Source organism: Girardinichthys multiradiatus, chromosome 5 (genome assembly GCF_021462225.1).
Source record: "Girardinichthys multiradiatus isolate DD_20200921_A chromosome 5, DD_fGirMul_XY1, whole genome shotgun sequence".
Taxonomy (NCBI): domain Eukaryota; kingdom Metazoa; phylum Chordata; class Actinopteri; order Cyprinodontiformes; family Goodeidae; genus Girardinichthys; species Girardinichthys multiradiatus.
In genome coordinates, this window is record NC_061798.1 from 8,986,872 (window position 1) to 9,003,209 (window position 16,338).

Below are 16,338 nucleotides of genomic sequence, written 5' to 3' on the forward strand. Positions count from 1 at the left end.
ATGTTCTTTTGGGGGGTTTTTGTGTTCATAGAAGTTTTCTCTGACCTGTGACACCTTCCTGGAAATAGTCAACTATTGAACTATTGCTGCCAATACCTTCATGTTCTCTTTAGATGATACCACTCTGTCTTTCTGTGTTTAACCCACTCTCTCTCCAAGACAGATCAACTGTAAGTAAGTGAGTAAATTAAGTAAAGTTTATTTGTTAAGCACCTTTCACAGACAAAACCAAGTGCCATAAAAAGATATTTTAAACTGCTTTTTCATAAAAGAGTCTACAGAGTCTTAATGTAGCTGTGGAGGTAATCTGTTTCACAAGATTTAGGCAATAAGAGGCAAGAGCCTGAGTGATTTTTGTGTATAGTCCAGGAGGAGTAATAATCATGGTCAACCGAACCTGTGGACCTCCACCGTCTTTCTCCTTACTGACAGAAGGCCTCGAGTGTGATTGTTTTGCCAGGGTGAGCGAGAAATAGCGGAGCCCAACTAGCTTTGTAAGGAGCAACCTGGCTGAGACTGGCTAGGCAGTGATACGGACAGAGGAGAAAGCACAGCCAGGCACAGGCGCCAACGGTAATTAATTTAACTGAAGGAGCTATTGCTGCAGCTAACTCTGTTGTGTATGTGCATGAGTTTTACTGCTGAAACAAAGCTTATATGTTTAGCTGTGTTTCTATCCTGGAGCCACTAAAGGAGCTACTGCTGCCATTAAGTCCTAACTTTTTCTTTAACATAGAGAGTACTCCTGGATCAGTGGTTCTGTGTATACAATGTCTTTTCAAGACCCCAAACTCTTGGCAGATGGATACTCACGCTGAGCGTGGGTCTGTGGGAGGTTTCTGCCTGTCAAAAGAGAGTTCTCCTCTCCACTGTCGCCACATGCATGCTCAGTATGAGGGATCCCTACAAAGTCAGGGACTTCATGGATAGAAAAATTGTTTTTACTAATTGGAATAGTGAACTGAACTTGCAACGTATGCAGCTTACATTCAGTCCATTCAATTCAGTCAAACAGACTGGATTGATTGGACTAAATATTTCTGTATAATAATTGGACTTTTTTGGTAAAGAGATTTAGATAATTTGTTGTGAATTTATGCTTTAGAAATTAACTGAATTCAGTTATTTTGTAGACATAACCCTCTCCATTTATCTGGGCTTGGGACCAGCACCAGGAGCACACAGGACTGTGGACCCCTCGTGGCAGGATTATTATGTCTGTGTGTGTGTGTGTGTCTGTGTGTGTGTGCATTTTGGTATGTTTTAACATTTATTAATTTTATAAAAACAAAATTCTGTTATTTTTTATTATTTATTTACTTATTTATTCATTATTTACAGAGACAAAACACCTAAATTATCTAAAAGGCATATTATTTTAATAGTGGGAGGAAGCCGGAGTACCCGGAGAGAACCCACAGCTGCACGGTGAGAACATACAAACTCCATGCAGAAAGATCTCCTGAGAACTGTGCCACCGTGCAGCTCCACTCTTTTTACCAGGGTGAAAATAAATTATCAGGGTCAAAATCTACCCCAGAAAAAGGCCCTGATAGGGAGGCAGAACTTTTTCATTTACAAAAAAACATTTAAATATTTTTGTGGAGGGAGGGTGCCAGGCATTTTGAATTGTTGGAATGAATGACATCTCCTTACAGTCTTCAGTGGGAAAGAGAGGATAAATTAGTCATTTAAAGTCATAGTGTTCTGAGGCACAAATAAAATCCACAACCACTTCATGAACCATAGATTTCACTGCTGCTGTGGGTTTGTGGTTCATTCTGCTTTAAGAAACGTCTCTCAGGCAATGACTGATCTATGAATGTCACTAAGTCCTCTCTCACCCAGTGGAAATGGTCAGGCTAAATTAAAAGGTTCCAGGAGGAAAGGGTCCAGGGAAAATAGTTGAAAACTGTCTGTATTTAGGTTTGGGAAGTTCAGGGTTCAAGGTAGACAGTTGAAAGTTAAAGATAAAGTTTATGGTCTAATTGGGGAAAAGAGGGTTCAGGAAGTGTTTTTGTCAGTTTGGTTTGGTTGGAGGGTTTCAGGAGGTTTAGCAGTGGTAGTTTCTGACTGAGATTGATCCTTTTTAGAGCTTTTAAAGACACTGAAGATGCTTTTCCTGGAAGATTTATTTTTAAGTTTTTTTTCTTGTAATGTGTCCATCTCCTGCTGCAGATCTTTCAGTTTCTCCGTCAGACTCTCTGTTGAGGTTTTTCTCTCCCCCTCCATCTCTTTCAGAGACTCCTTTGTTGTTGCAATTGTCTCTAGAAGGCAGGACTTCTCTGTTTCCCACTGTTTCCTTTCATTATGCAGAACCTCCAGAGCCTCTTTCATAGCTGCTTCCACATTTCTGACAGTTTTCTGCTGCTCTTCCAGAAGACTGGATTTTTCCTGGGCCCAGAGCAGTTTTTGGTTCTCCATGTCTTGTTCCATTTTGACCAAGGCAGCCTTTATTTTCCAGGTTTCCTGCACTTGTTCAGCTAAACAGATCTCAGCCTCCTTTGTTCTGGTCTTCTCAGCAACCAGAGTCATTTCCAGTTCCATAACTTTTCTTGCAGCATCTTGATGGTATTGGTTTTTATTCTCCTGCTCCAAATGCAGAGCAGCAATCTCCTGTTCTGCCTCAGCTTTCTGTAACTCTAACTGCTGTTTCAGCTGCTCCACCTCATCTCTTTCCTGTTGGTTGGTTCTTAGATGATGAGATTTTTCCTGCTCCCACTGCTGTCGCTGTTCCTCCAAAGCTTTCTCCATTTGGACCAGAGCAACCTGTAGGTTATAGGCTTCCTCCTTTTGCTGGACTAAGCTGTCCTCAGCCTCTCTTGTTCTGTTTTTCTCTTCAACCAGGTTTTCTTTCAGCTGGTTGGCCTTTCTGATGGCATCTCGACGGTCCTCGTTCCTTTTGATCAGCTCATTATACAAAACAGCAACCTCATCTTCATGCTCAACCATCTGTGACTCCAAACGGTATTTCAGCTTTTCCACCTCAGATGTTTCTTGGTTACTAGTAAGGAGACGGACCTTTTCCTGCTCCCACTGCTGTCTTTGTTCCTCCAAATCTTTCTCCATTTTGACCAGAGCAGCTTGAAGTTTAGATGTTTCTTCCATCTGCTTGGCTAAACAGATCTCAGTCTCTGCTGTTTTGTTCTTCTCTGAGATCAGAGATACTTTCAGCTGGTCGGCCCTTCTGATGGCATCTCGACGGTCTTTGTTTGTCTTAATCCGCTCATCATACAGAACAGCAACCTCAGTTTCATGCTCAGTTTGCAGCTTTTCTATTATCTGTGTCAACTTCATCACTTCATCTCTCAAAGCCTTTTTCTCCTGGTCGTTCTCATGTTTGTGGACCGATGCACCTTCTCTAGCTAATTGTTGCAAGAAGATTGCAGCTCCCTGCACCTTATTTCTTTCATCAGCTAACTCAAACTTGATCTGCCTCACCGTCTCGTTGGCATGTTGGCGCACTAACTCCATTTGCTGAAGCTGTGCGACGAGAATATTCATATTTTCTGATAATGTGGCATTTCTTTGTTCAAGTGCTGAGATCTTCCCTTCTTTGGAGCTTAAGGCCGCATGAAACTCCAACTCTGACACCAAGACAGTAGCTCTGGTGTTTTTATCAGCACTGCCTCCTTCAACAGCTGTCTTACTTTGAAGAAGTTTTAAAATTGGATGTGTTTTTGCGTCTTCAGGCTTCGGGGGAGACGCTGGCCTCTGATCAGGGGCTGGAGCTGAGGGCACAGAGTTCAACTCACCAGATTTGTTATCACGGATTGAGGAGTTGATAAATTCCAGTGTTTCTAGCTGACGGCAGGTAGCTTCCACAGCTGAATATCTGCTGACAGACTCCATAGATAAAAGATCTGTTGGTAGGTTTTGAGCACAAAGCTTAGTTTTCAACACAAAGCTTCTTTGAATGATGACTGGACTGATTTGTCTTCACTCTTTGAAAAACAGTGTTTCTCTAGACGCAAGGAAGTCACTCAAGAGACGCATTCGCTACAAGGGTTCACGAGAACTGGAATCACTTGATGCCTGTAGATTTTAAGGTCATCAAAGTCACTGGTGATGATGTCATGGAGGAACACAAGCAATGATGTCATAGAATAGATGGTCAGTTCTTGTTTCCTGGCAACAATTAGTCCCACCCACATACATCAAAGGCCTGCAGTGGTTATTAAATAAAAATAAATTCCTATTACTGTGAGAGTATCAGAAAACCGTATTTAAATCAAAATATGAGCAGTTATCCAAAGAATTTAAAACTTCTCCTTACACATTTCTTTGCCATGCTTTTTAATTTGGGCTTAAATATTATTTTTTGAGGTCCCTGGATTCTAAACTTACACTGAGCAACATGAAAAGTTAATTACGATTTTAGTGATGAGAGTGTAGTGTAAAGAAACCATCTGTGCTCAATCAATTGTCAAAATGCAATGTTTATGACTATAAGGCTGTAACAATATGTTCTTTAAGATGCCTGTCAATACATGGTGATGTAATACATGAGTAATGCAGACAAACTTTTAAAAGACTTTCACTTACAATTAAGAATGTTCTTGACATGGAAAATTTTAAGTACAACTCACATAATTTGTCTTTTGTGTCCCAAATCTGGTTCTGTTTGCTGATTTTTATTTCAGCCAATAAATATAAATCGCTTCCCAAAATCAAGAAACTGTATGCTTTTTCTTTTAATAATGTGCAAAACCCCTTTATATCTTTCAGATCTACAATGATTAAGAGCAGGGGTTGCCAAAGTGGGGATGGGGACCCCCCAGGAAGCAGATACTATGTTCTGAGCTAGTGGAAACATGGAGAATTTCTTGATATTGTTTGTTACTTGGTGCTATTGCATGCGACATTATCTGAGAAGTATACCTAATTTGTTTAAGAAGACGTCTTTAAAGCTGCATTGGGTTTTATCTTTTATGATAAAGATGCAACGCCATTGTTTATTAGTTCATTTACTCCTCTGCATCCCATAATGCAATGCAAACCTGGCTATGGCTGCAGTTGCAGTGTTGCGGTGTTTACCTGGTAGCTGTGTCGGATCGAGGTCGTACCACAGTCACAGTTTTAAGTTCCTGTAGAACCGAGACCACCTTCTCCAAACGATCTCGGCATGGTTATGTTGGTCTGCACCCTAGTTCGGTTGTTATGTTCACATCTACACAAACGAACCGCACCAAGGGGAGAAACAAACCAGAGTTCACTTTAAACGCACTAAACACGTCAGGTGTGAAAACGCCCTAAAATGAGGCAACTATCCTGCTTCCTTCAGAACGACACAGGATGGAAAAAAACACTACTGTTGTGAGGACCAGGGTGTGTCTGAGATCCTCACACTTTTACCTGCCAAGAACTCTTTGAAACCAAAAGGTATAAATGGTGAATGGCCTGTACTCGTATAGCGCTTTATCAAGTCCCCAGAGACCCCAAAGCGCTTCACACTACATTGTAGCCACAGTTGTCCGGGGGCAGACTGACAGACACGAGGCTGCCATACATCGGTGCCACCGAGCCCTCCAACGACCATCAGCATGCAAGTCGGGTGAAGTGTCTTGACCAAGGACACACCAAGACAGACATAGCGGGGGCTCGAACTAGCAACCCACTGGTTACAAGATGAACCACATCACCACGGTTGCCCCAGGTAACATCCACTTATGCTGATTCCATTACCTAGCGGTATGTGTAGATGAGATGTAAAGCCTCTTGAAATACCTTTGTTTCTGCTCCAAGTTCAGTTTTTGACTAGATCTTTTCTTAGCCACATAACCAAAGTTAAAAGTTAGCAGTAAGAATGGCACAGGAAGGCGGGACAGTAGGCAGGTGTCATAATGTTTCGAACGGATTTGACCCACATGCAGAAAGCAATTCAGGAGACAGAGTTTTAACGGTAAGAAGTTTATTGACAGTATGTAGATATGTGTAATAGACTGGAACCAGGACACCAACTGTAAAATAAACAGAACTATAAGCCAGGGGAAACTCTGGACCTATATTCACAAGAGATATTTCTGCCTTACTGATTTGAGGGAGAGATCCGCCAGAGGGGGGTGGAGAGATCAGGAGGTTGTTGACCCGTGGGACCAGAGAAAGTGAACACTGGTGTGCCAGGATGATGATGGTCCAAGAGTTTCTGTAGTTGGTGCAATGGGAGGAGGAGGGTGGACAGGGTTCACAGAGGTAGGTCCATGGAATGAAGGAATCAGGAGACTGCCAGCTGGTTTGATCCAATGAGGAAACAGGAGGCTTGAGTCTTGATTCGTGGGGTTGGATAGCTTCTTTCCAGAAAACGGTATCCAGGCAGAGTTCGATGCTGAAGGTAAAGTCAGGTTCAGGTAACCTGCAAGGCCACAAATCCAAAATTACAAAAGAGCAAAGCAAGGTCAAGGCAAAGGCAAAGTAATGTGGCTTGTGCTGTACCACAATGGGCAACACTCTGGCAGTGAGTTGCTGGCAGCCTCCTCTTTAAATACTCCTCAGCAAATAATCAAGGAGATAGAGAACACCTGTCACCTCTCCTCCGGTTCAAAACGCAATCTAGAGGCTAAGAACAGAAATAGCACCAAAACAGACAGACATGGCACAGATCCTGACAGAGACCTGTATCAAACCAGAGAGGAAGAAGCCAACATTCCAAAAGTACCATAAAAAAGCAGAATCCAATTTGGAAATAGATACAGGAAACTATTCACACATTTTGGAAACATGTCCCATTGTCACATGAATGTAAGATTGAAGTTTATACCGGAGCGATCATTGCTATATTTGAAGGAAAAGGGGTAGCTTGCAAGCCTGAGAACACCATCCCAATTGTGAGGGTGGCAGCATCATGTTTTGCTGCGGGAAAGAGTGGTGCACGTCACAAAACAGATGGCATCATGAGGAAAGAACAACATAACATCTTTAGACAAGGCAGCATTCAAAGCTGACTTAGTTTTAGTGGTCCTGTCAAGAGAAATCCCAGCAAACTATTGTGTGAAGCTTGTATGGAGGGCATCTTGCACCCTATTAAAAGCTAAAAGCTGGAAGAAAATTAAATGAAAGATTGCGAGATTTAAGCACATCAATTGTCTTTTCTGGATTTTCTGTGTTTTAGAGGGCGAATTTTTACAATGCTTCAAGTTCTTTGATGTTTAAAACAAGAAATACGTGATCTCTGCTGAGGTCCAACGTTACATGGTACAGACAACAGTGAAATAAATATGTATGTATGCAAGAATGAATGTTAACACAAGGGCCAGAGACTAACCCTTTGTTTAAAACACCATAAAACAATCTCTTCCCAATCGTGGGGGCACATGTTACAGCCAACACATTGAAGTAAATGTAGATTAAAGAAGAAATGGCAGTTTTACTGTCAAATTAGACTCAGCGTGCTTCTGTATGTATGTATATATGTATGTACGACTGTTAAGACTTCCTAGTAAGGGCCACAGAAAGTTGTTCTGTTAAATGGGGAAATTAATAGGGAACTAATCAGGGACTAACTGTCAGTTCATTATGACCTCATAATGAACTAATGTTAATCATTTTTTTAAAAACAAATAAATCATTACTAGTACATTAGTACCCAGCTGGGGAGGAAATCCTTGGTTACTGTTTACCTACTCGTGAAACGAACGTGGAACTAATCTGAAACTAAGTCTTCATTTGTTTGTGGTCCTTTCAAGCAAGTGTTACTTTCTATTCATCCACACATTCACTCCTCCATCAATGGATGTATGAAGGATGATTTGTGAAATGTATAGGTACGTATATGTACACAACCGGTTAAAGTTTTAGAACCCCTTTCTCATTTAATGGTTTCCTTTATGTTTAGGACTATTTACATTGTACGTAGATTCTCACTGAAGGCGTCAAAACTGTTAATGAGCACATATACAATTATGTAGCAAACAAACATTTGTAAAAGAACTTTAAACATGTTTTATATTATAGATTCCTTAAAGTAGCTGCCCTTTGCTGTGATGACTGAAATATTAACCTCTGGAAAGTTCTTTCAAGACTCTTTGGAAACCATTTCAGGTGACCACCTCATGAAGCTCATGGAGAGAACGCCAAGAGATCAAAGCAGGCATCAGAGCAAAGGGTGGCTATTTGGAAGAATCTGAAATATTAAAATGTTTAGAGTTATTTCACACTTTTTGTTTACTACATAATTCCAAGTGTGTTCATTCATAGTTTTGGAGCCTTTGGAGAGAATCTACAATGTAAATAATCATGAAAATAAACTACTGAGCGATTTTTTTATTCACAGTTCATAGCAAGGAGAAAAACAGGGAGTTAAGTTAATTTTCTCTTTCTACTCTCCAATTTGACATTATCTGCAGATATGTTGGCATAAACTTTATGTTCTTTTGGGGGGTTTTTGTGTTCATAGAAGTTTTCCCTGACCTGTGACACCTTCCTGGAAGTAGTCAACTATTGAACTATTGCTACCAATACCTTCATGTTCTCTTTAAATGATACCACTCTGTCTTTCTGTGTTTAACCCACTCTCTCTCCAAGACAGATCAACTGTAAGTAAGTGAGTAAATTAAGTAAAGTTTATTTGTTAAGCACCTTTCACAGACAAAACCAAGTGCCATAAAAATATATTTTAAACTGCTTTTTAATAAAAGAGTCTACAGAGTCTTAATGTAGCTGTGGAGGTAAACTGTTTCACAGCCTTGGTGCTGCAGACTGTAAGGCTCTGTCTCTTTCTGCCTTCAGTCTGGTGTGAGGAAAAACTATAGAATGAAGACAGCGAGCAGCAATAGATTTTGTAAGCAGATCAGAATAAGTCATCTGGGGCCTGGCTGTGTTGTGCTCTGTATGGTAGTGTGAGAATTTCAAAACAAATCCGAAAAAACCTATCTGTAGCCAATGTAAAGAGTATAAAAGCGCTTTGAGTGCCTTGTTGCTGAAAAGAGCTATATAAATAAACTTGACTTGACTTAAAATGGAGGTAATGTGAGCTCATTTGCCGGAGCATGCGAGTAGTCTGGCTGCAGTATCTTGACTGAGAAGATTTATCCAAACCGGTACAGAGGGCATTACAGTAATCTAAAGCGATGTTACAAACACATGAATTATTCTTTCAAGTTCAGTTGGAGAGACCATATGTCGTTTCTTAAATGAAAGAAACAGGAACAAAACAGAGATTTTATATGAGTCAAAGCCCAGAGAGGAGTCGAATATTACACCAAGATTTAGGCAATAAGAGGCAAGAGCCTGAGTGATTTTTGTGTATAGTCCAGGAGGAGTAATAATCATGGTCAACCGAACCTGTGGACCTCCACCGTCTTTCTCCTTACTGACAGAAGGCCTCGAGTGTGATTGTTTTGCCAGGGTGAGCGAGAAATAGCGGAGCCCAACTAGCTTTGTAAGGAGCAACCTGGCTGAGACTGGCTAGGCAGTGATACGGACAGAGGAGAAAGCACAGCCAGGCACAGGCGCCAACGGTAATTAATTTAACTGAAGGAGCTATTGCTGCAGCTAACTCTGTTGTGTATGTGCATGACTTTTACTGCTGAAACACAGCTTATATGTTTAGCTGTGTTTCTATCCTGGAGCCACTAAAGGAGCTACTGCTGCCATTAAGTCCTAACTTTTTCTTTAACATAGAGAGTACTCCTGGATCAGTGGTTCTGTGTATACAATGTCTTTTCAAGACCCGAAACTCTTGGCAGATGGATACTCACGCTGAGCGTGGGTCTGTGGGAGGTTTCTGCCTGTCAAAAGAGAGTTCTCCTCTCCACTGTCGCCACATGCATGCTCAGTATGAGGGATCCCTACAAAGTCAGGGACTTCATGGATAGAAAAATTGTTTTTACTAATTGGAATAGTGAACTGAACTTGCAACGTATGCAGCTTACTTTCAGTCCATTCAATTCAGTCAAACAGACTGGATTGATTGGACTAAATATTTCTGTATAATAATTGGACTTTTTTGGTAAAGAGATTTAGATAATTTGTTGTGAATTTATGCTTTAGAAATGAACTGAATTCAGTTATTTTGTAGACATAACCCTCTCCATTTATCTGGGCTTGGGACCAGCACCAGGAGCACACAGGACTGTGGACCCCTCGTGGCAAGATTATTATGTCTGTGTGTGTGTGTGTGTGTGTGTGTGTGTGTGTGTGTGTGTGTGTGTGTGTGTGTGTGTGTGTGTGTGTGCATTTTGGTATGTTTTAACATTTATTAATTTTATAAAAACAAAATTCTGTTATTTTTTATTATTTATTTACTTATTTATTCATTATTTACAGAGACAAAACACCTAAATTATCTAAAAGGCATATTATTTTAATAGTGGGAGGAAGCCGGAGTACCCGGAGAGAACCCACAGCTGCACGGTGAGAACATACAAACTCCATGCAGAAAGATCTCCTGAGAACCGTGCCACCGTGCAGCCCCAATCTTTTTACCAGGGTGAAAATAAATTATCAGGGTCAAAATCTACCCCAGAAAAAGGCCCTGATAGGGAGGCAGAACTTTTTCATTTACAAAAAAACATTTAAATATTTTTGTGGAGGGAGGGTGCCAGGCATTTTGAATTGTTGGAATGAATGACATCTCCTTACAGTCTTCAGTGGGAAAGAGAGGATAAATTAGTCATTTAAAGTCATAGTGTTCTGAGGCACAAATAAAATCCACAACCACTTCATGAACCATAGATTTCACTGCTGCTGTGGGTTTGTGGTTCATTCTGCTTTAAGAAACGTCTCTCAGGCAATGACTGATCTATGAATGTCACTAAGTCCTCTCTCACCCAGTGGAAATGGCCAGGATAAATTAAAAGGTTCCAGGAGGAAAGGGTCCAGGGAAAATAGTTGAAAACTGTCTGTATTTAGGTTTGGGAAGTTCAGGGTTCAAGGTAGACAGTTGAAAGTTAAAGATAAAGTTTATGGTCTAATTGGGGAAAAGAGGGTTCAGGAAGTGTTTTTGTCAGTTTGGTTTGGTTGGAGGGTTTCAGGAGGTTTAGCAGTGGTAGTTTCTGACTGAGATGGATCCTTTTTAGAGCTTTTAAAGACACTGAAGATGCTTTTCCTGGAAGATTTCTTTTTAAGTTTTTTTTCTTGTAATGTGTCCATCTCCTGCTGCAGATTTTTCAGTTTCTCCGTCAGGCTCTCTGTTGAGGTTTTTCTCTCCACCTCCATCTCTTTCAGAGACTCCTTTGTTGTTGCAATTGTCTCTAGAAGGCAGGACTTTTCTGTTTCCCAATGTTTCCTTTCATCATGCAGAACCTCCAGAGCCTCTTTCATAGCTGCTTCCACATTTCTGATAGTTTTCTGCTGCTCTTCCAGAAGACTGGATTTTTCCTGGGCCCAGAGCAGTTTTTGGTTCTCCATGTCTTGTTCCATTTTGACCAAGGCAGCCTTTATTTTCCAGGTTTCCTGCACTTGTTCATCTAAACAGATCTCAGCCTCCTTTGTTCTGGTCTTTTCAGCAACCAGAGTCATTTCCAGTTCCATAACTTTTCTTGCGGCATCTTGGTGGTATTGGTTTTTATTCTCCTGCTCCAAATGCAGAGCAGCAATCTCCTGTTCTGCCTCAGTTTTCTGTAACTCTAACTGCTGTTTCAGCTGCTCCACCTCATCTCTTTCCTGTTGGTTGGTTCTTAGAAGATGAGATTTTTCCTGCTCCCACTGCTGTCGCTGTTCCTCCAAAGCTTTCTCCATTTGGACCAGAGCAACCTGTAGGTTATAGGCTTTCTCCTTTTGCTGGACTAAGCTGTCCTCAGCCTCTTTTGTTCTGTTTTTCTCTTCAACCAGGTTTTCTTTCAGCTGGTTGGCCTTTCTGATGGCATCTCGACGGTCCTCGTTCCTTTTGATCAGCTCATTATACAAAACAGCAACCTCATCTTCATGCTCAACCATCTGTGACTCCAAACGGTATTTCAGCTTTTCCACCTCAGATGTTTCTTGGTTACTAGTAAGGAGACGGACCTTTTCCTGCTCCCACTGCTGTCTTTGTTCCTCCAAATCTTTCTCCATTTTGACCAGAGCAGCTTGAAGTTTAGATGTTTCTTCCATCTGCTTGGCTAAACAGATCTCAGTCTCTGCTGTTTTGTTCTTCTCTGAGATCAGAGATACTTTCAGCTGGTCGGCCCTTCTGATGGCATCTCGACGGTCTTTGTTTGTCTTAATCCGCTCATCATACAGAACAGCAACCTCAGTTTCATGCTCAGTTTGCAGCTTTTCTATTATCTGTGTCAACTTCATCACTTCATCTCTCAAAGCCTTTTTCTCCTGGTCGTTCTCATGTTTGTGGACCGATGCACCTTCTCTAGCTAATTGTTGCAAGAAGATTGCAGCTCCCTGCACCTTATTTCTTTCATCAGCTAACTCAAACTCGAGCTGCCTCACCGTCTCGTTGGCATGTTGGCGCACTAACTCCATTTGCTGAAGCTGTGCGACGAGAATATTCATATTTTCTGATAATGTGGCATTTCTTTGTTCAAGTGCTGAGATCTTCCCTTCTTTGGAGCTTAAGGCCGCATGAAACTCCAACTCTGACACCAAGACAGTAGCTCTGGTGTTTTTATCAGCACTGCCTCCTTCAACAGCTGTCTTACTTTGAAGAAGTTTTAAAATTGGATGTGTTTTTGCGTCTTCAGGCTTCGGGGAAGATGCTGGTCTCTGATCAGGGGCTGGAGCTGAGGGCACAGAGTTCAACTCACCAGATTTGTTATCACGGATTGAGGAGTTGATAAATTCCAGTGTTTCCAGCTGACGGCAGGTAGCTTCCACAGCTGAATATCTGCTGACAGACTCCATAGATAAAAGATCTGTTGGTAGGTTTTGAGCACAAAGCTTAGTTTTCAACACAAAGCTTCTTTGAATGATGACTGGACTGATTTGTCTTCACTCTTTGAAAAACAGTGTTTCTCTAGACGCAAGGAAGTCACTCAAGAGACGCATTCGCTACAAGGGTTCACGAGAACTGGAATCACTTGATGCCTGTAGATTTTAAGGTCATCAAAGTCACTGGTGATGATGTCATGGAGGAACACAAGCAATGATGTCATAGAATAGATGGTCAGTTCTTGTTTCCTGGCAACAATTAGTCCCACCCACATACATCAAAGGCCTGCAGTGGTTATTAAATAAAAATAAATTCCTATTACTGTGAGAGTATCAGAAAACCGTATTTAAATCAAAATATGAGCAGTTATCCAAAGAATTTAAAACTTCTCCTTACACATTTCTTTGCCATGCTTTTTAATTTGGGCTTAAATGTTATTTTTTGAGGTCCCTGGATTCTAAACTTACACTGAGCAACATGAAAAGTTAATTACGATTTTAGTGATGAGAGTGTAGTATAAAGAAACCATCTGTGCTCAATCAATTGTCAAAATGCAATGTTTATGACTATAAGGCTGTAACAATATGTTCTTTAAGATGCCTGTCAATACATGGTGATGTAATACATGAGTAATGCAGACAAACTTTTAAAAGACTTTCACTTACAATTAAGAATGTTCTTGACATGGAAAATTTTAAGTACAACTCACATAATTTGTCTTTTGTGTCCCAAATCTGGTTCTGTTTGCTGATTTTTATTTCAGCCAATAAATATAAATTGCTTCCCAAAATCAAGAAACTGTATGCTTTTTCTTTTAATAATGTGCAAAACCCCTTTATATCTTTCAGATCTACAATGATTAAGAGCAGGGGTTGCCAAAGTGGGGATGGGGACCCCCCAGGAAGCAGATACTATGTTCTGAGCTAGTGGAAACATGGAGAATTTCTTGATATTGTTTGTTACTTGGTGCTATTGCATGTGACATTATCTGAGAAGTATACCTAATTTGTTTAAGAAGACGTCTTTAAAGCTGCATTGGGTTTTATCTTTTATGATAAAGATGCAACGCCATTGTTTATTAGTTCATTTACTCCTCTGCATCCCATAATGCAATGCAAACCTGGCTATGGCTGCAGTTGCAGTGTTGCGGTGTTTACCTGGTAGCTGTGTCGGATCGAGGTCGTACCACAGTCACAGTTTTAAGTTCCTGTAGAACCGAGACCACCTTCTCCAAACGATCTCGGCATGGTTATGTTGGTCTGCACCCTAGTTCGGTTGTTATGTTCACATCTACACAAACGAACCGCACCAAGGGGAGAAACAAACCAGAGTTCACTTTAAACGCACTAAACACGTCAGGTGTGAAAACGCCCTAAAATGAGGCAACTATCCTGCTTCCTTCAGAACGACACAGGATGGAAAAAAACACTACTGTTGTGAGGACCAGGGTGTGTCTGAGATCCTCACACTTTTACCTGCCAAGAACTCTTTGAAACCAAAAGGTATAAATGGTGAATGGCCTGTACTCATATAGCGCTTTATCAAGTCCCCAGAGACCCCAAAGCGCTTCACACTACATTGTAGCCACAGTTGTCCGGGGGCAGACTGACAGACACGAGGCTGCCATACATCGGTGCCACCGAGCCCTCCAACGACCATCAGCATGCAAGTCGGGTGAAGTGTCTTGACCAAGGACACACCAAGACAGACATAGCGGGGGCTCGAACTAGCAACCCACTGGTTACAAGATGAACCACATCACCACGGTTGCCCCAGGTAACATCCACTTATGCTGATTCCATTACCTAGCGGTATGTGTAGATGAGATGTAAAGCCTCTTGAAATACCTTTGTTTCTGCTCCAAGTTCAGTTTTTGACTAGATCTTTTCTTAGCCACATAACCAAAGTTAAAAGTTAGCAGTAAGAATGGCACAGGAAGGCGGGACAGTAGGCAGGTGTCATAATGTTTCGAACGGATTTGACCCACATGCAGAAAGCAATTCAGGAGACAGAGTTTTAACGGTAAGAAGTTTATTGACAGTATGTAGATATGTGTAATAGACTGGAACCAGGACACCAACTGTAAAATAAACAGAACTATAAGCCAGGGGAAACTCTGGACCTATATTCACAAGAGATATTTCTGCCTTACTGATTTGAGGGAGAGATCCGCCAGAGGGGGGTGGAGAGATCAGGAGGTTGTTGACCCGTGGGACCAGAGAAAGTGAACACTGGTGTGCCAGGATGATGATGGTCCAAGAGTTTCTGTAGTTGGTGCAATGGGAGGAGGAGGGTGGACAGGGTTCACAGAGGTAGATCCATGGAACGAAGGAATCAGGAGACTGCCAGCTGGTTTGATCCAATGAGGAAACAGGAGGCTTGAGTCTTGATTCGTGGGGTTGGATAGCTTCTTTCCAGAAAACGGTATCCAGGCAGAGTTCGATGCTGAAGGTAAAGTCAGGTTCAGGTAACCTGCAAGGCCACAAATCCAAAATTACAAAAGAGCAAAGCAAGGTCAAGGCAAAGGCAAAGTAATGTGGCTTGTGCTGTACCACAATGGGCAACACTCTGGCAGTGAGTTGCTGGCAGCCTCCTCTTTAAATACTCCTCAGCAAATAATCAAGGAGATAGAGAACACCTGTCACCTCTCCTCCGGTTCAAAACGCAATCTAGAGGCTAAGAACAGAAATAGCACCAAAACAGACAGACATGGCACAGATCCTGACAGAGACCTGTATCAAACCAGAGAGGAAGAAGCCAACATTCCAAAAGTACCATAAAAAAGCAGAATCCAATTTGGAAATAGATACAGGAAACTATTCACACATTTTGGAAACATGTCCCATTGTCACATGAATGTAAGATTGAAGTTTATACCGGAGCGATCATTGCTATATTTGAAGGAAAAGGGGTAGCTTGCAAGCCTGAGAACACCATCCCAATTGTGAGGGTGGCAGCATCATGTTTTGCTGCGGGAAAGAGTGGTGCACGTCACAAAACAGATGGCATCATGAGGAAAGAACAACATAACATCTTTAGACAAGGCAGCATTCAAAGCTGACTTAGTTTTAGTGGTCCTGTCAAGAGAAATCCCAGCAAACTATTGTGTGAAGCTTGTATGGAGGGCATCTTGCACCCTATTAAAAGCTAAAAGCTGGAAGAAAATTAAATGAAAGATTGCGAGATTTAAGCACATCAATTGTCTTTTCTGGATTTTCTGTGTTTTAGAGGGCGAATTTTTACAATGCTTCAAGTTCTTTGATGTTTAAAACAAGAAATACGTGATCTCTGCTGAGGTCCAACGTTACATGGTACAGACAACAGTGAAATAAATATGTATGTATGCAAGAATGAATGTTAACACAAGGGCCAGAGACTAACCCTTTGTTTAAAACACCATAAAACAATCTCTTCCCAATCGTGGGGGCACATGTTACAGCCAACACATTGAAGTAAATGTAGATTAAAGAAGAAATGGCAGTTTTACTGTCAAATTAGACTCAGCGTGCTTCTGTATGTATGTATATATGTATGTA

The 16,338-nt window shown here is 41.3% G+C and overlaps 2 protein-coding genes across 2 annotated transcripts; both read right to left on the bottom strand.

Moving 5' to 3' along the window:
* Positions 1-1,277: 1,277 nt before the first annotated feature.
* On the bottom strand, positions 1,278-7,971 carry LOC124868078 (myosin-9-like). The gene has a single exon (XM_047364883.1). The coding sequence runs from the start codon at positions 3,850-3,852 to the stop codon at positions 2,005-2,007; it is 1,848 nt and encodes a 615-aa protein (XP_047220839.1). The 5' UTR covers positions 3,853-7,971; the 3' UTR covers positions 1,278-2,004.
* A 2,228-nt stretch (positions 7,972-10,199) lies between these two features.
* LOC124868821 (myosin-9-like) lies at positions 10,200-13,298 on the bottom strand. Its single transcript, XM_047366421.1, has one exon. It carries the CDS (start codon positions 12,772-12,774, stop codon positions 10,927-10,929), a length of 1,848 nt encoding a protein of 615 aa, XP_047222377.1. The 5' UTR covers positions 12,775-13,298; the 3' UTR covers positions 10,200-10,926.
* Between the last annotated feature and the right edge of the window lie 3,040 nt (positions 13,299-16,338).